This window comes from Meles meles, chromosome 2, assembly GCF_922984935.1.
Source record: "Meles meles chromosome 2, mMelMel3.1 paternal haplotype, whole genome shotgun sequence".
Taxonomy (NCBI): Eukaryota; Metazoa; Chordata; class Mammalia; order Carnivora; family Mustelidae; genus Meles; species Meles meles.
Window position 1 is genome coordinate 23,105,972 of NC_060067.1, and position 22,606 is coordinate 23,128,577.

The 22,606-nt window shown below is 48.3% G+C and overlaps 1 protein-coding gene across 1 annotated transcript in view; it reads left to right on the top strand.

Moving 5' to 3' along the window:
• IGFBP7 (insulin like growth factor binding protein 7) overlaps positions 1-22,606 on the top strand; it is a 73,262-nt gene that overhangs the window by 47,864 nt on the left and 2,792 nt on the right. Inside the window, exon 2 of the mRNA XM_045988549.1 lies at positions 14,935-15,044. Within this exon, the coding sequence (XP_045844505.1) occupies positions 14,935-15,044 (110 nt within the window). The remainder of the gene's footprint in view (positions 1-14,934; positions 15,045-22,606) is intronic.

Genomic DNA, 22,606 nt, shown 5'->3' on the forward strand with positions numbered 1-22,606 from the left:
ATATCACCTGATTATTAGGAATGAAACCTCTGGCCAGCCCACTTTTACATCTGGTGACCAGCGTATTCCAGTAAGATCTGTTCTTTAAACATCTTCTGAGTGTATTAATGTGACATTGGGAAAGCTGTGTAGTGCCGAGCTACGAGTATTTGTGGAATTGTTATTCCTCAGTATTATTGTGTAGGTTAAGAGACTGCTTGCTCATTTATAAAAGAAAAATTAGAACTGTCTGAATGTGATTAATCTCCGCTCCCGAGATGATGACCCTCACAGGCCAAGTTTGCATGGAAGTGTGGGTGGAAATACGGAGAGTGGTTCATGATTAGCCAACATACTTGTTCTTACTTACTTGAGTCTCCTTTGAATTTTCTTCTCTTCAAATGTCTGACGGGTTCAAAACCATAATCTTGGGGTGCCTGGGTGGCTCAGTGGGTTAAAGCCTCTGCCTTCAGCTCTGGTCATGATACCAGGGTCCTGGGATCGAGCCCACATCGGGCTTTCTGCTCAGCGGGGAGCCTGCTTCCTCCTCTCTCTCTGCCTGCCTCTCTGCCTGCTTGTGATCTCCCTCTCTGCCAAATACATAAATAAAATCTTAAACAAACAAACATAATCTTTTCCCCTGGACTAGAAGAGCCTTGGGTGACTTTTCCGTCTCCTCCCCATTGTTCACAAGCAGAACAAGCATGAACCCCCTTTGTGAGCAGGCCTCGTCTTTGAAGACTCCAGCTTTCTAAAGAGGTCACACGTGTTGCTGGAGGTTTTTCCCAAGAACGTATTCAAAAGACAAGGACCGAGGGAGCACACACTGCAGCTTTTACGTCAGTTTCAGGAAGATTGAGGACATTTTCTTCCCCAGGTTTAGAAAGAATGAGTTTTCTTGCTTTTATGTGTGGTCGCTCTGAAGAGGTGCCAAATCTGAGGGCCCAGCTGCTCGATGAGGAAATTATTTTTCTTCACTCAAACAAAAGAGTAAGCTTGCGAAGCCCGGGCCTGGCCGTGGCTCTAGCAGGAACGCCTGTGGTGGAGGAAAAGGCTGGTTCCGTCGGGGCGAGCCTCTCCCCGCCGTGTCACCTCACCTGTAGGATTCTTGGCATGTCCTTGTTCCCAGTCCTCACAGAGACACACTGTCCTCTCGTTTAAAACCCAGGCTGCTCTTGAAACCATGAAAACTTCCCCTGTTTTTTCCGGCACTGTAAAAAGAATTAACAACTTAAGGACACCTGGGTGGCTCAGTGGGTTAAAGCTTCTGCCTTCGGCTTAGGTCATGATCCCGGGGTCCTGGGAGTGAGTCCCACATGGGGCTCTCTGCTTGGCAGGGAGCCTGCTTCCCCACCTCTCTCTGCCTGCCTCTCTGCCTGCTTGTGATCTCTCTCTCCCTCTCTCTGCCAAATAAATAAATAAATAATCTTAAAAAAAAAATTAACCACTTAAGGAAAAGAAAACAAGAAAAACTAACAAAACAAAAAACACATAGCACCGCTGCCTGCAAATAATCAACGTGCCAAGGTAGAGAGTCTGGTCCTAGAACTACTGGTAAGGGCAGCAAAGAGCATCCCCATGTCCCCAGGTCCCTTCTTCTAGTAATGACTCCCCTGTGCACTGGCAGAGCTCTGCTTTCCCTGCCTCCCACATGTCACGGCTCACACCCACCCAGAGGGGCTCCACCGGTAAGAGCCAGCAGGATTTGCCTCCCTGATGAAATCTGTGAAATCCTTATTCAGAGTTCTCCAGCTCCTACCAGGACGTTCCTCCTGAGCTGAGATCAGCCAGACACACCCATTTCTCTGAATCTAAGGAGCAGTGTTGTTTGGCACTTGTGAGCCCCATGGAACAGTCTGGCTGATCCAAGTGCAGACGGTCCACTGCATGCACATCTAGCACCTTCCATGACGTGATTCTCCTCCCAGCACTCGGGAAGAACGTCTTGCGCTCGTGCCAGAACAGAGCACGTCTAGAAAGCAAGTGCCCGGTGGCGCCCATAACAGGGCCCAAGACACACAGACGAGAATTAGCCCACAAGGTAGGAGAAGTGTCCTGCTCTTGCTTGAGCCTCAGGGACAGCCCTGGAAAATGCAGAACATGGGAGAAGAAACTGGAAATTCTGTCAGGAAGCTGGGAGGCAATCTGAGAACACTCAGCAGAGCAGCTCCAGACAAAGGCTGTCTTGGGGCAAATAGCTGAGAGCGTTGGAGTCTCTGGACACAGCTGAGGAGAACAGAAGATAACCAGAGGGCGGAGGAGGACAGAAGATAACCAGAGGGCACTGTGCAAAGCAGGAGCTCTGAGACAGAACAGGGGAGCTGTTGTGAGCGGCTGATTAGCGTCCGGGGTTGTCTGCCAAGGAGGCAACTGTAACCATGAGCTCTGAGACAGAACGCAGCTGGGGCCTGAAGGGAAAAACCTCACCAAGTAAAAATGCCAGGCGCCCGGTACTCCGTTCCTCTGCAGCCCTTCCCCCACACCCCAGCCCCGAGGGGACTGTTTCCTCACACAGGGGGTCCCCGGACCCTGCTCCTGGCCCTCTTCGCACCAAGACCAATGTGTCTTAACGGAGGCGAGCAAAGGGTAAGGGCCGTGCTCTCATGGGATTTTCAGTAGGACCCACCGCTAAGGATGCTGCTTGCCAGGAAGTGGGGGCGGGGGGGTTAGGAGGCAGCAGAGGGACAGGGGCAGGGCTGAGAACCAGCTGCTTTCTTTTAGGAAAATGACCCAGAAGGAGAACTGCTAGGAGCCAGGGCAGCTGGGAGCTTCTGACAAAGCTTCAGACACAGCCCCGTCGGTGGCTAGAGCAGGAGGAAGCCAGCCGGAGCGCGTCGCTACTCTCTGGTGTCTGTGCCCATCACCAGAGCCAGTTCCCCGGAGTCTTCTCTCTCCTTCCCCAACGTTTGCACCTCCCAGGGGCCCTTGGCCTCTCCCCGAAGACACTTGGAAGCGTTCTGTCTTCCAGCCTGGGCCTTTTGGCTCCCCGCCCGCCTTCTGTCTGTCTTCCTCTTCATCTGCGTGTCCCCGGCTCGGAAGTGGTGTGGTGACCGAGTGCTTCTGCCTGGGGAGTTTTCCACAAGGCCCAGTGCCAGACCCCACAGCCAGACCAGTGAGCCACTCTGGGTGCGTGGCCCGGTCTTGGGCACTGACTTCCCGGGGGTCCAGTGTGCGGCGGATCCGCAGCCTCCGGGGAAGGTGCCACCGCTAGAAGGCCAGGTCCCACCTGGCGCTCACCCTGTGTCGGCCCGGGTGTCTGGCTGCTGCTGGACGCCCCTCGGTGAGGTCACCTGTGCCGACGGAACAGGTCTCCTCTTTCTGATTAACTCCTGCTCTGAAAGAATGACCCTCCACTGGCCTGTCCGCTCCCCCAGGCTTCCAGAACAGCCCGCCCGCCTGAAGCGATTTGCTGGGACCCCTACGGGGTCAGCCTCTCCCTGGACAGAGTGGCGCTAACGGCAGAGTTCGAGAACATCTGTTTCTTTGGGGCAGACCGAAGGGTAGCCCTTGTTAAGGTGCAGGACCTGTGGGCAAAGACGGAGCTTTGAGGGTGGGTCACCGCCAAGCTCCGGAAGCCTTTTTCTTACACGTTGGGTCAGGAAACATTTCCTGATGCGTGACCGTGCCGAGCGCTGGGAGAAAGGGAGTGGGCAGGGACTCATCCTGGGGGAGCTCACGGTCTGGGTTTTTAGGAATCCCAGAATCAGAAAAGAGCCCCGCGGTGGAAACTTCCCCACCCGTTTCTGTGCTTCCGGAATAGGAACGAGCAACCCACATTTTTCGTGTGTTGGATTTAAGGTGAGTCATAGTCCAGACAGAACAGGCCCATGAACTGTAGAGAAAAGGAATTTCCAAGACCCTGTTAACAAGTTACGCCCACATAACGAGGGAGTTGCCCTTCAGAGTGGTACTCCATATAAGTCAGTTCTTCCGTAGGCTCCAACCAAGTAAAACTCTAGCCCGCTGATTTAGCGTGTATGGACGTCGGTCCGTCTGGTAGGTGACGGTAGGAGGTGTTCCAGCCTCTGTGCGAGCTCTGCCGAATCACTGACCTCACCCGCCGGCATTGTGGCTGACGCGGCCCGGGTCGGCTCACCCACCACGTGGCTACCACAGTGGTCACCGCAGCTTACACCTCTGAACCCTCTGTGCAGGGTCCCTGAAGGGTCACGCCATCACGTGTGTTCCAGAATCACCTGTGTGTGGCAGTCACACCCTTGGTCAGGACCCAACTCCTTCTCGTGCGAGACCCAAGTTGGGGGAAAGAATAAGAAAACGTCCAAGTAAGACTTGTTTGTAAGCAGCAGATGGTTAAGAAGGAATTTTCTGTTCACGGTCTGTGGTCAGATTTGGAGTGAAAATTTTGAGAACACTGCAAGGTACACAGTCCTCGTAGAATGACTTGTGAATACTAGGATATCGGCGACAGGGGGAGGACTAATACACTTTAGAAAGATTTTCCGCGTGGAAGATTCAAGCCCTAATGGGGTGTCTTGTTAAAACCCAGCGGTAACTAGGAGTCAGGAAGTGTGATTCACACCGTCACCAGGGTTCCGTGGGCCGTCCCCAGGGTTCTGTCACTGGACGGTCTGCTTTCAGAGTGGCTGGCTCACGGCTAAGCTATGCCTTAGCTGTCTCCTCCTCTGCTGTGGGTGGGGTGGGGTGGCCACGTGGTCAGCAGCCCGCTAATTCTCGCAGACAGGCTGCCCGTGGGAGGGAGCGCCAAAGCTGCCTTCCTTCTGTACGAAGGAACCTACTACCTTGCCTTCCCAGGGCCAAAATGTCAGCTAGACGGTATTGACCTTGGTACTGCTGGTCCCCACAGACTGTAGTCTTTCTTCTCTTTCCGTCAGGGTTCAGACCTCAGTGCCCAGATGGTACTTCAGCTTTGGCACATTTAACCCCAGATCTGTCCTTTCCCCTTTCTCCCATGCGGTGCCTTCCCTAGACTGGCATTCCGCTCCCGCTCGTGGATAGGAGCCTTCTCTCAGCCCGGCCCACAGCTCTGGACTCTCTCCCTACTTCCCCCGATCCAGTCAGTTACTGGACGGTTGGTGTTCGTTCCTCCCTCCAGGCTGCCGCTCTCCTGTCAGTTCCCATGGCTACAACCTTGACTTCGCTCCCTAACCCCCACCCTGTCCTACTCCTCCTGCAAAGGCCTTCAGAACCATCTCCTGAAATGCCGCAGGAATCCTGCCTCTCCAGCACTGACACATGCGAGACTATAAGCCCATGGCCTCCACCTTCCACGGGGCCCCACACCAGATCTCCGCGGCTGTCCTGTTGCGCAGTGCGCTCTCCCAGAGCCACACCGCTGTGCTCGCGCTTCTGCCTGAGGCAGCTGGTTCCCTGCCACCGCACCTCTGCTCAGGCTGGTCCCTCAAGGTGGGAGCTGCCTTGACAGAAGTCCTACTCCTGAACTTCAAGGGCCTTCTCAGTTGCTCTTTCCTTTCCCCAGCCATTCCACGTCCAAGAGGTGTTCTGTCTTTGCTCTGAATAGAGGATTTTTACCAGCTCCAGTCATTGAAACAGAAGCAAGAACTAGTACTTACTGTTTTTTCTCTGCCCAGGTACCAGGCCCATTGCTGTATCTTCTTTGATCTTTCCACTAATGTAATGATTTCAGTCTTGTTACCCCATTTCAAGATGAACAAACTGAAAGGTTAAATAACTTGACAGTGTCACATTACTTGAAATGCTCGAACAGAATCCTTGATTCCAAGGTCTGTGCTCCAAAGTCACTATACAGTCTGTTACCTCCCCAGCATTTTTGTTCTTAATCTAAACTGTTCAGCATCCCCCATATATCCCAGTAGATTATATTTGGAGGAGAGGAAGCAACTCTTACATACTTTTGCCCCCAGCGGTGTTTGACAGGGCCCCATCATGACAAATTACTGGGTCTTTGTTCACACTAAAGTGTAAATGACTAACAGTAACTACCATAACCAGATGACTTTGCCTTAAACTAAAGCCCTGAAATGAAACCTATGCTGCTTAGGATTTAGTACTCTTTCCTCCTGCCCTTGCTGCCCTCCACTGACACCCGGGAGACTGTGCGTTGGATTCGCATAGCCAGGCTCGGCTGCTCTGTCACCCCACCTCTGGAAGTTCCCAGAATGACTTGCGTTGGCAGATGGCTCTGCTCTTTAATTAGCCATCGAGCTACTGCTTCCCCTTATTTAATATCAGGAAGTTTTTGCGTGTTTCATCCCCTTCCCCCTCTTGGCCATAGTGCCTTCCTACTATTCTTTTCCTAGTTTGTACTTTTGTTTAGTGTTTTCCCCTTCGATGTGTTATCAGAACTCAATCTGGGGATTTTTGCCAAGGTGTCTGAACTCCTCATCTCCATATGTGGTATCACCATTCTTTCTCAAACCCTCCTTTTTTGGTATGAACGCACATACTGTGTATGAACTGTTCCAAGATTCAGCATCTTTGAAGAGTTTAGATAAGTGTGGCTGGAAAATGCACTATAATGTAGAGAAGTCTTTATACTCAGCTGTCTTAGCCATGGGGATAAGTACTCAGAGCTCTAATGCCCATCATACAACCCAGCATGATGCAGAAACCCTTTTTTTCATGTGAGGATGATTGATGATCCTTCCCCCTCTCCACTCCCAGCAGACCTACCCTCCTTGGGGGGGACTCCGTGGCTAATATACACAAATTAATTTGCATCCCCTGATCATAGATAGGTTAGTGAGTGGGCAGTAGCCAAGAAACATTGCTTACGGCAAGAGAAAGTCAAGTGGAGGATTAAAGAATATCATGATAAATAATCTGCCAGCTGGTTAAGAAGTGGTTCTAGCATCACTTGGTTAGGGTCTCGGCAGCACGTACACTGGTGCATTTTCAAGACAGTGGCTGTCTACTCCGTTCCAAATGGCTAATCATGTTTGTTCTGAATTTACTGCCGCCTTTGACCCACGGCTTATAATCTGGGCTGTCCCACCTTCCAGTGAATGTGAGGAACATCTGATTCCAGAGTTTCCAGCCCAGTTCTGACTCCATCAGGGCACTGGTGTCTTCGGTTAGCCCTGCTGGGGCAAGCGTGGGAGAACAATGATATGTTAATCTGTATGGCACTAACTGTGAATGCAACAGGATTTCAGAGAAGAAGGAAGTGTGGAATCTTAGCTATACAGAAATGCCAGAGGAGGGTGATGCTTCAGCTGTAGAGTTTCAAATAAAGGATAGGGCATAAATAATAGATGAGAGGAAGGACATCCCAAGTGGGCCATGCATCATCATAAGTGAAACTTCAGAGTAGTAATGAGCCATGTAATGGTGGGTGAGCATGGGAATGAGTTTGGGTAGAAGTTAGAAAAGCAGATTTGTAGTGAAAATGGAAGAGATGATGAGGGAAATGGAAGCGGTGAAGAAAAAAAAATATATGATTGAATGTAGTATCAATAAAATGGGACAAAAATAGACAATTGGGGAAAATTGGACTTTTGAGTATTTTCCATTGGAATGTATTCAGCTTCAGAACGTGACCTCTCCTAACATCATCTATGAAACTCTTCCAGATTAAAAACATGGTTCACTAGGTAACAGTTGAAACCTTTATAAGTTCTATTTTATTCATTCCTGGGAGAATGAACTTTGTCATGAGTCACGTACATTTGCTGGGAATGGCCAGCAGTCCCTGTAAGGAGGGATGAAAGATAACTCCAAACTTCACCGTGAAAGAGAGAAGGCAAGGGTGTCAACCTTACACACAAAGAGCCTTTGCTCTTCTTTGCTCCCACTTTTATTGGTCCTTCAGCATAATGATAAGGTCCTTCAGGTCCTTATCACTATTTCTCAAGCCCCTGATGTGTGACAAGAGGTCCTACCGAAACTAGGAGGATCTGTTTATGGGAAAGATACAATATGATAATCTGCTTGATCAACTAAACATAGACTAAGGGACAATGCAGACATGTCTTAGAGCACAGGGTGGCTGTTTGGGTTAAGAAAGCTTCAGGGAAGGTAACTCCCAGCGGCCTTCCTGCAGCGGAGTGGTCACGCAGGCCTCGGCATTCTGAAGGCCAGGGCCCTTCTCGGAAACTTTCTCTGGCCCCCAGCAGCCTCTGTGTAAGGCAGCTATTATGCCTGGTTTCCATGCTTTACATTAACTCCAACACAGACTGCGTTTTCAGAGGCAGGAGGTCACTGGGCTGAGTTGCGGGCCATGAGAGCTCCAGAGCCAGGCCCTGGAACTGCAGAACCTCACGGATGTCAAAGATTCCATAGGAGTGAGCTCTAGGACACACTCCTGATCAGTATGTTCATTTCTAAGCCCAAAGAGAAGATTCTCAGGCTCGTCCTGGTTTCTTCTGTTAACTCTGGGTAATTGGCTTATCCGGGGTCTCTTGGCTTTCAGCAGCAGACACAGATCAAGAGCCAAGTATCCTGTCTCCCAGAGGGCTTTGTTTTTTGTGGTGTGTTTTTTTAATGATGACATGGTGAGGACCTCTCAGACCAAGTCGAGGAGTGTTTTATGCTCTATAAGAGAGTAGGAAATTGTTCACATATTTAAATACATTATCATCATGCTTTTTATAGGATAGCAGATTTTAACGATGTTCTACTACAAGTTCATGTAAATCAGCTTGAACGAAATGTGGGTCAAATTAAAGATTCCACTTTAGGGTCTTCTCCTGTGTCATTTGTGTGTGTTTTTTTTTGTTTGTTTGTTTGTTTTAAAAATTTTATTTATTTATTTGACAGACAGAGATCACAAGTAGGCAGAGGGGCAGACAGAGAGAGGGAAGCAGGCTCCATGCTGAGCAGAGAGCCCAGTGCGGGGCTCAATCCCCGGACCCTGGAATCATGACCTGAGCCAAAAGCAGAGGCTTTAACCCACTGAGCCACCCAGGTGCCCCTCATTTGTGTGTTCTGTGAGAACTGCTCTTTTAGCCTCTTCAGAATCAAATTGAAATATTCCAGATTCAAATCCATCCATCCACAATTTTTCCTCTTCTACATCTTTCGTGGTTTCTCAGGACATAGCTCTTTCTAGGTTATAATGGAATATTCCTAAAATAATCTGGTAATCTGTGGGTCATTTGTCTAGAACTTAATTCAAGGGAGCTGAGGAGGAGGGATGTACCTCTAGGTGGAAATTCTGTGGGAGACTTCTAACCCCTCCGAGGTAATTTTAAGACGACCCTGACACATTAAATTGAACTTTCGTTTTCTTCCAAACTTAGGACTTCTTGCTACAACTTCATTTAGGATCTGGCTGTCTTCTGCTCCTCCCCCCTCCCTCCTCCTCCCCTTCAGAGAACCATTAGAGAAGAGGCCATGTAAGGTCACCAGGCAAGAGTTATTAAGGGGAGGGGGCAAGAAAATGAACTTAAAGAGCTAAGATGAAAAGAGACTGGATGAGAATGGGGTTGTGAGAAGTAGAAAAGGAAAATGGAGTAGGCTGATTTGCATCCAGTCATCTGAGAAAGACAAGTGTGTCTGAAGTGGGGAAGCATTGGGGGAGACGCCTCATGCCGGCCACCACCGGGCAGCGCTGTGGGCATCTTGGTTGCCCAGGTTGGGGACGGGGAGGAGACAGGTGGTGGGCAAGTCAGATATTCTCTGTGCAGGATGTTTGCTAGACAGATGTCTGCGCAGCCTGACGTGCTTACTGAAACAAAGACAAGGATAAATAAATACCCAAACCTATCCTGGTGTTTGTCCCCAGACATTTTTAAATAGTCTGCAACTTGTTTCAAATGGAATCCAAAGACTGAGCATGATCTCGACAGTATCATTGGTACCCTTGGCCTGGCCTCAAGAACTGATTTTGAGCGTTTTGCCTGAAAACAAGCTCAAAGGAAACCGAAACTTCCTTTACCCTTAAAAGCAGAAACAAATTCTGGATCTGTTTAGGACTTCTTGGAAAAAAGGCAGAGTGGAAAGAGAAGCTGTTTGGTCAGGGGTCGTTTCGCCAGGCTCTCTCCTGAGGGTAGGATAGAGCCTTCGGGAACTGGACTGTGTGACAGACATGCAATTCAAGATGACGGTTGGCGGGGAAATTGCTTATCAGTGGAGTAGGTGGGATGATGGTGATTTCGATTGGGGGGAGGGGAGTACAGTGTTCCTGGATCTGCCACCATATTGCCCCCCAATATTTTCACTATCCCCTTGCTTCCATACAAAACCTGTCCACTTGGTGTCCCTGTGGGTCCCATGGAGTCCCTCTCTCACTCGGTGTCACAGTGGATGCTTACTCATCTTTCTATACAACTGCTGTCTCCTGCCTTCATCACGAGCTTGTCCGTTCCCTCTTCACACTCTGAGGAAATTTCCAGACCAGTGAGTGGCAAAGAACCAGGCAGAGTTCAGTAAGTAGGTGACCCCGTGGGTATCAGCACTGAACAGCGTAAACAGGAAGAGTCTGAAACCACAGATCCTTCCAACACAGGAAATCCGATCGAAGCCAGCCTGCCCCCACCGGCTCTGGGAGGTTGGTCGGTGTCTTGAATATTAGTCTTAATCATTCACTGATCTGACTCGGCTTTGCAAGAGACTACATAGCAAAACCTAAAGGGCATTCTGTAGGTCAGCACTTTCTAGTGTAGATACTGTTTACTCAAGTTTTCTTTGTGTTCTTGAATCTGACATTTGTTCAAGGACATACACAATAGCCAAGGGCTTTTGTGAATGTTGTGCAGCAAACGGGTCCTCATAGCCCCTCTGCTCCTCTACCCACATCAACTCAACAGATTCAGCGAGTAATGCACAATTTACGGAATGGAATTCTTGGGATGGGCTGGTAAGCAGATTTGATGAGAATTATGTCCTTAGAATGGTCTCAATATTGACTGAGCCCATTCACCTCAGGTTTAATATGATTCCAAGGGTTGGGACAGAGAAAGAGGAACCCACAGACTGATTTGTCCTGATCTTGAACCTCCTGGTGATGGCTCTCGTTCAGAATATCTCTGGCTTCAGAAAGAGTTTTGAAAGAACTCTTGTGCTTCCTGAAATGTAATGCTTCTTGGAGTAAGGAGAGGGTTGGAGAGGGATGGATGGAATGCATCCGCCCTCTCCTCAGTGCTGTGCTCTGAATACATTTCTAAATTATACCACAGTCATTACTGGTGCAAGGACAGACACACAAAGCAACGGAACACAAGAAAGAATCCAGAAGTAGACTCACTCGTATGTGGTCGATGGTTTTACCGTTACGATTCGGCAAGAAAAGGATGGCCTCAACAAATGATGCCAAAGCACCTTTGGGTGCAGTAGGGGATGAACTTTGACCTCTACTTCTCAGGATACACAAAAGTCAATTCAAGTTGGGCCACAAACCTTAATGTGAAAGGTAAAACTATAGAGTTCATAGACGAAAACAGGAAGTCTTTATGATCTTGGGCTAGGCAAAGATTTCTTTTAACAGGGCACAATTTCTTTAACAGGGCATGATTTCTTTTAACAGTCCTTTTTAAAGGACTAATCATAAAAGAAAAATGGGATAAATTGGACCAAAACTAAGAATATCTTAGTTTTACAATTATGCCATGGGAAGAATTCATAGCATGTCTTCAAGGCCTGTGACAGAAAAAAGCAGGCTGGAATTCTTCCAGGTGTCTCCAGAATGTGCCCCCTGACTAAGACCGAGGGCTCCGCGACTGGTTCTGACGTTAGGGAGACAGACACGAGTTAAAATAAGTGGTTTGTTGTAAGGCTCAGGCGTCGGGACCTCACAGGAAAAGAAAAGTCTTATATTCCTTGTGTGGTTTTAATACATGAGAGAGAGCTTTGTTCCCGAGCTCCTCCACAAGGAAACACTAGAATATTCTCTGAACAATCTCTCGAGGTCCCCTGAGCTTTGAGGTCATCAAGAGGAGTCTGTGTGTGGGAGGGAGGACAGGGCCACAAGGATGCCGGCAGGGAGGTGAGGGAAAGTAGTCCAGATTCCAGCCAGATCCGGTTCTCCCGTAGGCCCATCCCTGGGGTCCCAGGACCCTGGAGGAAGCCAGGGATGCAGACAGGCCTGGCCCAGACCTTTGCGGGGTCCTGTGTGGGTTCAGTCAGACTAGGAAGCATGGAAGACTGAGCCAGAAGCACACACAAACGCAGCACGACCACGCTCACCCCATCCACATTTGTGACTGAAAAGCCAAGACCCCTGGCCAAGATAGAGGCTTCCTCTTCAGACCTACGGTTTAGAGGAAAGGAAGCACGAAATCTATTTAGAGCTTTCAGAACTTTGATTGTTTTGCACATTCTTACAAAAGGGGAAAAAAATAAAAATACCCCGAGGGATTAGAAAAAATAAAATTCAGCATCTAATACTTCGGATGAGTGGGAAAAAATCCTAAATGCTGGAGTCATTTCCTTTCTGTTTCAAAAAATTATTAGTGTGCTGGAAATAGCCTGTTGAAAAAGGGGAGATTTTGTGTCCTTTGAATCCTGATTGTGCCAGAAAAATTTTCCAGGCCTAAAGGGGAAGTTGTCCCTTTCCCAGGACACTGATGCAAGATGACCCCACAGTTAGACATTTTATTTGGCTGGAAGACCCAAGGCAATAGAGAGCCGTGATTCAGAGGGAATGATTAACTCATTCATTCTAGAACTGGCACTGAGCATTGAGGACAGGCCAGCTTTGGTTTGGGAGTAGGGTGCTGTCGTAGCCACAGCGTGGGGTGGGGCGAGGAGGTCCAGCACGGAAGGTCAGGCTCCCAGCCCTGCCCTCACCTCTTCTGGGGACTGTCCCTCATGCCCCCGAAGGCCCCTGTGCTGGAAACCGGGCATTCAGAATGAGCAGAAGTGAAATACTAAACACAAGTCACTAAGAAGACGGTGTGCGCGCCTCCCTACAGCAGATGCTGGGGCGCTCCTCTCCCAGACCCCCCAGGAGCAGTGAGCAAGCACAGATCTCTCTGTGTCTGTTGGTTTCAAAAGTGCCGCATTTCAGGAGCACTTGGTGGCTGTGTCACTAAGCATCTGCTTCGGCTCAGGTCATGATCCCAGGGTCCTGGGATGGAGCCCCACACCGGGCTCCCTGCTCTGCCTTCCGCTCTGCCTGCTTGTGATCCTTTTCTCTTTCTCTCTCTTCCCTCTGTCAAATAGATAAATGCAATCTTTAAAAAAATAAAATTTTTAGGGGCACCTGGGTGGCTCAGTGGGTTAAAGCCTCTGCCTTCGGCTCAGGTCATGATCCCAGGGTCCTGGGATCGAGCCCCGCATCGGGCTCTCTGCTCAGCAGGGAGCCTGCTTCCTGCTCTCTGCCTGCTTCTCTACCTGCTTGTGATCTCTGTCTGTCAAATGAATAAATAAAATCTTAAAATAAATAAATAAATAAATACATTTTCTAAAAAGTGCTGCATTTCAGAGCTGGGTTACTTGCTTGAGCTCCAGGTAACGTGTAGAGAACTGAGTGGGTTTCCCGCGCCATCGAATTTAGCCATTGGTTGGCTGATGGGAGCAGGTTTACGGCGCTTCCTCCATAAAGGGCCCCGCTGTAAATGCTGTAAATGTTTAGGCCGTTCGGCCTCGGTCACAGTGACCAGATTCGAGGCATGACTGTGTTCCAATAAAACTTACTTTATGGACACTGAAACGTGACTCTCCTATAATTTTCACATCATGAAATATCCATCCCCCCCTCCCCAACCATTTAAAAACACGAAGACCTCTTAGGTGCCAGGCAGAAATGAGTGGCAGGCCCAGTTTGGCCCATGGGCCATAGGTCTGGCCAACACAAGGACCTCTTTAGTAACCAAAAAGATGCGTCCCATTGATGATGACTTTTCTTTTCCTGTGAGGTCCCGGTGCCTGAGCCTTACAACAAACCACTTATTTTAACTCGCGTCTGTCTCCCTAACGTCAGAACCAGTCGCGGAGCCCTCGGTCTTAGTCAGGGGGCACATTCTGGAGACACCTGCGTAAGGACCTTCTTACCAGACAGGATAGATCAGACTGAGAAGGCCTGGAGAGGTGTTCCAGAATTGGGGGGCTGGGCAGGTACCACTCTGGGCTCTCGCTGGGTGGTCTCATGCCTGCCAGAGCGATGTGGGCAGTGCCTTGACACGTTCCCCCACTTGCCGGTGCCCCCTGCCGGGGACCTAGACCCTTAGAGCCCAGGAAAGAGCTGTGTCCTCGGGCGTCCTGGTCACACACAATGCACCTGTCACTGCTGCTGTTCTGCCCACTGGCTCCCCCGGCTGAGAAGAAAGCCCTTGCCCCTTCCTCCGGGAGACCTAGGCCGCTACTTCTCAAAGGTCTCTCTCTCCTTGCTGTCTCCCAGGTCACGCGGCCCTCGAATTTCTGTCTGAGATGAAAGTCGTCATTACTTCCTGATCACCTTGACTTGTTGATCCTCGATCCTAAACCTTCTTAAAACAGGGGCTGCCATCTTTTCTAAGTGCACAGCACATTTTCAGATATCTTTAGATTTTTTTCTTTCGCTACCTAAGGAGTAGTCAGTTATTGCCTCCCTGCCAAAAGTAGAAATTCTGGTAGACGGGCACCTGGGTGGTTCAGTCGGTTCAGTGTCCAACTCTGGATCTCAGCTCGGTCTTGATCTCAGGGTCATGAGTTCAAGCCCTGTGCGGGGTTCCAAACTGGGTGTGGAGCCTACTTTAAAAGAAATTCTGGTAAGCAAAAAGGAGAAACAAACATTTTGGAACTAAATCTCATTATATTAATTGGAATAGCCCAGATAATGCAAAACAGCTGGTAAATTTAAACCATTAAATGTGATTTAAGGGAGCAGAAAATTTTGTAAACAACATTTTTCTTCCTACTGCTTTTTGTCTGTTTGTTTAGATGTATGCATTTCCAAAGCAGAGCTTAAAAGTCACGCTGGTGACGGGGATGCCAGTGTGGCCTTCGCAGTTTGCTTTAGATCGTGCACAGGAGGGACAGCCTCCTAAACAGAATCAAGTATTGACTTCCTAGTACGCTGACTGATGTTACAGACTGTTTAAAAAGACGTGTTTGGCTTTGTGTTCTCTCCTGTAGGGCCTTCCATCGTGACACCCCCCAAGGACATCCGGAATGTCACTGGCGCCCAGGTGTACTTGAGCTGTGAGGTCATCGGAATCCCAACCCCGGTGCTCATCTGGAACAAGGTCAGTGGTACAGCCTCCAGGAAGGTCTCCCAGGCTGACGAGCTCCTCTCTCAGGCACAGGGACGGCCACGATCTAAAACCTCTGGCCTCTTCTATTCCCCGCTGCTCCTCAAAGGTGAGGCCTTGTGACCGTCTTCCAGACACCGCTCCTGAGCCTGACCTCCAGAACGCTCTCGGCTCTGCTTTCCGTGTCGCTGCCTGAGCGTGGAGGTGTAGGAACTCGGAAACTGTGATGCTGAACCCCCAAACCCACCCTGAGAGTGTGTGCACGTGTGAGTGTGAGCACGCGTGTGCAGGAGTGTGTGTGCCCGTCGGAGACGGTACAGCATGGTGGTTAACAATGTGAGTTCCTTAACCAGGTTGCTAGAGTTCCAAGCCCGGGGTTTCTGACCCTGAGCGCTACGAACATTTGGAACCGGATAATGCTTTGTTGTGGGCACTGCCCTGTGCCTTGCAAGAGCTTCAGCAGCGGCCCTGGTCCCTGGCCTCTCGCAGCTGGCTCTATGCCAATGCGCCACCCCGACTCATGTCAAAAATGTGTCAAGGCGCTGCCAGGTGTCTCCAAGGGGGAAAATCGCCTAGAATGAGAACGAATGCGCTCAACTTGTGTCTTTCCCTGTATGAAAAATTATAGCATGTAATTTTTGTAAAGATTGCATAAAGCGGTGTAGGTAAAATCCCTTGGCCTGTTCTCAGACACATAGTTAACACTCCAGTGCTCTCTCTTGATTATTTCCTTTGCTGGTATCTGACCAGAGGATCAACTTCTGGAATTCCATAGTGTATCTTGGCCCCCATGGTCAGAATCTTTATGTTGCAAGTTGTAGAAACTCCCTTCGGGCTACCTTGAGCAAGAGAAAGGGAGGATGAGGAGTGATTCCAGCCTCTAGGGCTCCGCATCCAGGAACCCAGTGTGGTCAGGACTCTGTTCTTGACTCTCGACTCTCCATGTGGTGTTGGTCTCATTTTTGTCCTTCTACCTCCAGAAGCTGCTTCCACACTGTAGGCGGCCTTGTCATTGGCCGCTCCAGGCTAACATTATTACCACCCCCTTGGAGACTCCAGGGGAAAGAAAGGACTTCCCCTCTCCCTGCTGCACTGTGAATCCCATAGGAGGACTGGGACGCAGGTGGGGTCACCTTCCGCACTCTGGCTCCCCCGTGTGGCCAGAGGGTGCATCACCGTGTGCAGCCAGCTGGTGGCCGTGAAATCGGGGTGATTCCAGAAAATGCCTGGCAGTGGGAATGGGCAGAGACACCGCCAGCTGTATTACAGCTGACCTTTACAGCTGTAACTCCAGTTAACGGGGACAGGGAAGGGGCGCCTGGGTGGCCCAGTCGGTTAAGCTTCTGCCTTCAGCTCAGGTCATGATCTCTGGGTCCTGGGATTGAGCCCCTCATGGGGCTCCCTGCTCAGTGGGGAGCCTGCTTCTCCCTCTGCCATTCCCCCTGCCTATGCTCTCTCACTCTCTCTGTCAGATAAATAAAGTCTTTAAAAAAAAAAAAGAGGAAAAAGGACAGTGAAATTTCACCTCAATTTGTTTTAGAAAGGGGAGCGAAGAGCAGCCACCCAGGCCCAGATGTGCGCCTCCTGGCATAGGCTGCTGCCGCTCCCCGATGCTTATGTGGAGGCTCCCGGTTTGTCCAGAGGGTGGAGACGCAGAGGAACAACTTTTCCAGAGAATTCCACAGAAAGCTCTGTTGTAGTTCTCTAGGGAGGACGCGGTGAGGAGCCGGGGTGACCCCAAGTGTGTGGAGCATGTGACCTTATTGGCGGATCTTGGCAGAGAGTAATTTCCTCCGTCCTGGCTCTGCCCCACCCCGGCTAACCTACATACATCCCACACAGTAAATCTGCCTCGCAAATCTTTCCCTGGAAGCTTCCCAGAGGATCTGCGGCCGGAGGGAGGGGTGCGGGGAGAACTTGCCAGAACCCAACAAAACCTCGCTGCCGGGCTCTGCTGAATTTCGTCTGCCTTTGTAGTAATTTGCCACACACGTAACCCAAAGTGGTGTTTTTTTTAGGCAGACCGTGATCCACCAGCATGTCCTCAGTTCAGTGTAGGGTTCGCAACCAGCGCTTTCTTTTTTTTTTAAAAAAGATTTTATTTATTTATTTGGCAGAGAGAGATCACAAGTAGGCAGAGAGGCAGGCAGAGAGAGAGAGGAGGAAGGAGGCTCCCTGCGGAGCAGAGAGCCTGAGCGGGACTTGATCCCAGGACCCTGAGATCATGACCTGAGCCAAAGGCAGAGGCTCAAACCCACTGAGCAACCCAGGTGCCCCAACAGCACTTTCTTTAAAAAGTAGAACAGAGGGGCGCCTGGGTGGCTCAGTGAGTTAAGCCTCTGCTTTCAGCTCGGGTCATGGTCTCAGGGTCCTGGGATCGAGCCCCACATCAGGCTCTCTGCTCAGCAAGGAGCCTGCTTTCCCTTCTTTCTCTGCCTGCCTCTCTGCCTACTTGTGATCTCTGTCAAATAAATAAATAAAATCTTTAAAAAAAAAAAAAGTAGAACAGAAACTATCCTGAGGCATGGATCACATTTAGTAAGGTATCATTTCCCACAACTCTTCTTTGCCATATACCAGATCCCAGTGCAAAATGCATTTCTTGCTGTGGGCCATGTCCACAATTAAATAGGCCGTTTGTTTTCTCGCCACTCTCCCTGGAACCAAACTGTTGAGAATTCAAAGAAAAAAAAACGTCATATTCAGATTCAGTTTAAGCACAGCATTGCTTTTTTATTATGAATGGATATTAGAATCTCAATTGTTAAGCCAAAGTTCAAAGAAGGTCGCAGGTCTTTGTTACTCAAGGATTCTTAGCCAAGGCGGAGCGAGTTCACAGAGCGAGCCTTGTCTCGGAGACACTGAAGGCTGCAGTGGCGCCCCCTTGTGGCCGCCACAGCTGGTGCGTGGTCTGCTCTCGACCTGTAGTTACTAAGTGATGTTAAGTCCCATACTTTCCCGAAAACCCCTAGCCTTAAAGGAAAGGAGCAGTATGTTCAGATGGGGAAATGAACTGAAATAGCTGTATTTTAGGCTGACATAGCCTTAATTCAGGCAAGTCAGAGATGCTCACGGAGAATATAAAACACCTAGAATACCTTCCAGACACTTGGAGTTTCTGAGACTGAGACTCTCTCTTCAGTTCTTTTCCTGCCTGAACATTTCCACCGATTTGAGCTTTCGAGACCTTTAAGAATTTTTTTTTTAATTAAAAACAGTAAGTGATAATGGTAATATCAGGAGAAACTCTCCGAAGATATAAAAAGAGTTCAGAATCTCCCACCTTCTTCCACTCCCTGAAATTACTAGTGAGGACTGTCCTGGTTTTCATCTTTCTAAACCCTTACTTGTGCCCGTAAACCAACATATCCCCAGTGTGTGGGGTGATGTAGGAATAGACTGAGCACATTACTATGAAATTTGCTTTTCTCGATAAATACTTCCAGGGCAGCCCTCCAGGTCTGCTTCTCAGTAACTACATGATATTCCAAGTATGGGTTTACCGTAATTATTGAGCCATTCCTGTATTGTTTTTTCCAGGTTTTGACCACCTTAAATAACATGCAAGTGTGTATGTATCCTATATCCAAGGGCTCTTATTCCCCGCCCTCCCTGTAGCGGATAATTCCCCCGGAAGATACATGACTGGGTAGAAGATTTGTTTCATGCTAGTTTTAAAGACCTTCTCAGGTGATGTTCTAAACAGACTGTAGCCGTTCACACTCTCCCCAGTAGTGTATGGGAACCATTTCCCGCATCCTCACCAGCACTGAGTATTGCTCAACTTTTTAATTTTTGTTAATGATAGGTAAAAATATCCTTTACTACTTTAATTTCCTTGACTACACTGAGAATATTTTTTTCACATTGTAGTATTTAAATTTCTTTGTTATTTGGCAATCTTTTTTTTTAATTTTAATTGTTTTAAAGATTTCACTTATTTGAGAGACTGAGTGAGAGCAGCAGGGTTGGGGGGCAGGAGGGTGCAGAGCAAGAAGGAGCAGACTCTCCGCTATGCAGGGAGCCCAAACTGGGCTCCATCCCAGGACCCTGAGGTTGTGACCTGAGCCAAAGGCAGATGCTTAACCAATTGAATCTCCCAGGTTCTTCTAATTTTTATTTTAATTCCAGTATAGTTAACATACAGTGTAATTAGTTTCATGTGTGCAGTAGAGTGATTCATCAGTTCCACACATCACACGGTGTTCATCACACGTACATTCCTTAATCACCTGGTCACCTGGTCTACCCACTCCCCCTCCCCAGCCTCCCCGCTGGTAACCATCAGTTTGTTCTTTGTAGTTAAGGGTCTGTAGGGGCGCCTTGGTGGTGCGGTCGGTTAAGCAGCTGACACTTGATAGCAGCTTAGGCCTTGATGCCAGGGTTATGCGTTCAAGCCCTGTGTTGGGCTCCATGCTGGGCATGGGACCTACTTTAAAAAAATCATCTGTTTCGGGGTGCCTGGGTGGCTCAGTGGGTTAAAGCCTCTGCCTTCGGCTCAGGTCATGATTCCAGCGTCCTAGGATCGAGCCCCGCATCGGGCTCTCTGCTCAGCGGGGAGCCTGCTTCCTCCTTCCTCTCTGCCTACTTGTGATCTCTCTCTCTGTCAAATAAGTAAATAAAAATCTTAAAAAAAAAATCATCTGTTTCAGTTTGTCTTTTTTTCCCCTTTGTTCCTTTGGTTTCTTAAATTCCACGTACAAGTGAAATCATACGGTATTTGTCTCTCTGACTCATTTTGCTTAGTGTAATCCCCTCTAGCTCCATCCCTCTTGCAGATGGCAAGATTTCATTCTTTTTATGGCTGAATAATTCTTCATTTGTGCGTGTGTGTGTGCGCGCATGTGTGGACGTATATACACATACGTTTATCCATCTATTGACACTTGGGCTGCTTCTGTAATTTGGCTGTTAAAAAGATGCTGCTATAAAGATGGGGGCGTGCATCCCCTTAAACTAGTGTTTCTGTATTTGGGCGGTAAATACCCAGTCGTGCAATAACTGAACCGTAGGGTGGTTCTGTTTTCACTTTTTGAGGAGCCTCCGCTGGCTGCGCTGCCCGCAGTGCGTGAGGGACCCATTTCCTCCACACCCCCCCAGCGCTCGTTTGTTAGGGGTTTGACTTCAGCCATTCTGACATGTCGGCTGGCATCTCGCTGTGGTTCTGATTTGTATTTCCCTGATGATGAGTGATGCTGAGCACCCTTCATGGGTCTCTTGGCCGTCCATCTGTCTGTTTTACAGAAACATTTGTTCCTGTCTTCTGCTCATTTTTAATTGGATTACTTTTTTGGGTGTTGAGCTGTAGAAGTTCTTGATGTATTTTGAAGAGACTATTTTCCTATTCATGTGTTACAGGAATTGCCTCTCCAGGTGTCATTTACCTATTTTTCTCCTGGATTGTCTCTAATTATTAGTGGCTTTTTGTATATGAGCGATCTGGACCCTTTCCCGCATATTACAAATATTTTTTTCTTTGACAATCATTTTGTCTTTAATGGGTTATGGTGGCTGGGCATCCGAAAGTTTCAACAGACATGTATTTATTTAATCATAAACCTCTTCTGAAACTTCACCAGAAAGGCCCAGCAAATATGTCCAATACTGCATAAATGTCCTTTGTTTCCCGAAACTCAGTGAACACCTTGAAATGCATTAACCTGTAAGAATCAGACTGTTTAATCCTGCTTCTGTAACCACTGGCACTTTCCATTATTAATTGCTTATCTGCAGTAGCAGGCTTCAGGAAGACACTGTTGTAGCTAAAATACAAGCAGAGAGAGCTGAAATGACTTCCTAGGGTTCCCTCTGATTCTCCCCCTAGTTGACCCTTCACGGCAAGCAGTGACTGCTAGCCAGTTTTTTCTGCCTAGATTTCTGAGGTTCAAACTCAGGAGCACTTCCAGCCCATTGCACATCTGTCAGATTGTCTTAGAAGCCACTTTCCTCAGCCTGCATCCTTTTTTTTCCCCCTCAAACCGTAAAGCATATTTACCAACAAACTCCCCCTCCCAAAAGGGAGCAAGGGAATGTGCCATATAAAAATTTACCATGTAGCAATTCTTGACATTTCTGTGTGTTTTCTACGTGGTGTGTAGCTTTTTACAATATATTAAAATAGGAGCTCTGTTAAATGTTAAGTATTCCCTTTCCAAACAAATGCTTGACGAGTACAGTTTCTCCGTACGCAGTGGATCAGGCTAATGGGCACAGAACGCCCCTTACCAAGAGCGACACAGTCTGGGGACCAGCAGCTCCGTTGCTGAGGGGCCGTATTTCATGCAGGAGTGTTTTTCTGCCCTGGTCGCACGCAAAGCTCTTAGAGAATTCTGAAATTCACTGAAGACCAGAGATACATTACTTGGACCATTGAATCAATCCTTACACCGTTGTTAAAGCCATTTTCAACTCTTCAAAATCTGCACTAGCATGAACTGGTTTTGCCAGCTACTGGGGAGACAGAAGGAAAAAAATACCTCCCGAATGTATCTGTTTTGTCTTGATAGCACTTCTGTGCGAAAAATATTAAGATAGCTGGTTTTCTCTAATAGTTGCGATAGGGGGAAATCCCAGGGGGAAAGAGCAAGGAAGCAAAATCCAGGCATCCCAAATCAGAATAATGCAAGGATTTTTTAATAGAGTAAGAGTTGGCCTAGGTCATCTCATGGTTTTCAGAGCCCCAGCCCCGGTGTCATGCCACAGGGAAAAGAGTAGGTTTGAAGTTGAGACAAGAAGCTTAACAGCCTGTGGTAGGAGCGGAATCAGGAAGGGAGAAGCAACATGCATGGAGAGGGTCCGCACTGGCAGCTGGGCTCCTGGGACTCCGAATTTGCTTAGTAAGAAAAGAAAATGAGAACTACCTGTGAGATTGCAAATCCTTTTTTCTAATTAGAAGTAGTATCAGTAAACATCAACCTAGCTCTTAAAGGTGGCCCGGGATGGAATGAACACTGCTTTGTGTTTCTCTTTGGTCTTTTTAAAACCCATCCTCATTACAAGCCTTAAAATATTTGTACTCTGTGACTCAGCAGTTCCACTTCTAGAAATTTATGCTAAATGTGTATGTACGAAAGGGCTGCAAGTAAATTTTATTTTTCCATGTATTTTTCTGTATTTTCCAGAGTTTATTTTATGAACACAGTTCACAGGAGGAAAATTAGGGAAGTGTTCACTATTACCCTCAAGCCAAGGAAACTGAATGTCTTCTTAACCCATCCCCACTCTCTTCATGTCCACAGGGGTGGGCAGCAAGCAGCTTCTGTCATAAGAGAACGGTGACAGCATGTACTTGACAGGCATTTTTGCTCTCAGGTCTTTCGTAAGTCATTAGAATGAACACTTAGCCCTCAGAACAAAAGGAATGGTATTGGTTTTGGACTCAACCTCCTGTTTTCTGTCATAGAGGTGGTTGCAGGACTTGGGCTTCCCAGACGAGGTCCCAAGAATCAAACCTAACACTTGGTGAGTTTGTCAAACACTGTGTGGCAAGCAAGAAAAAGCTCAGCAGAGAAAAGCAGTATTTACAAGGGCACGAGTGAATGATAGTGGCAGCAAAG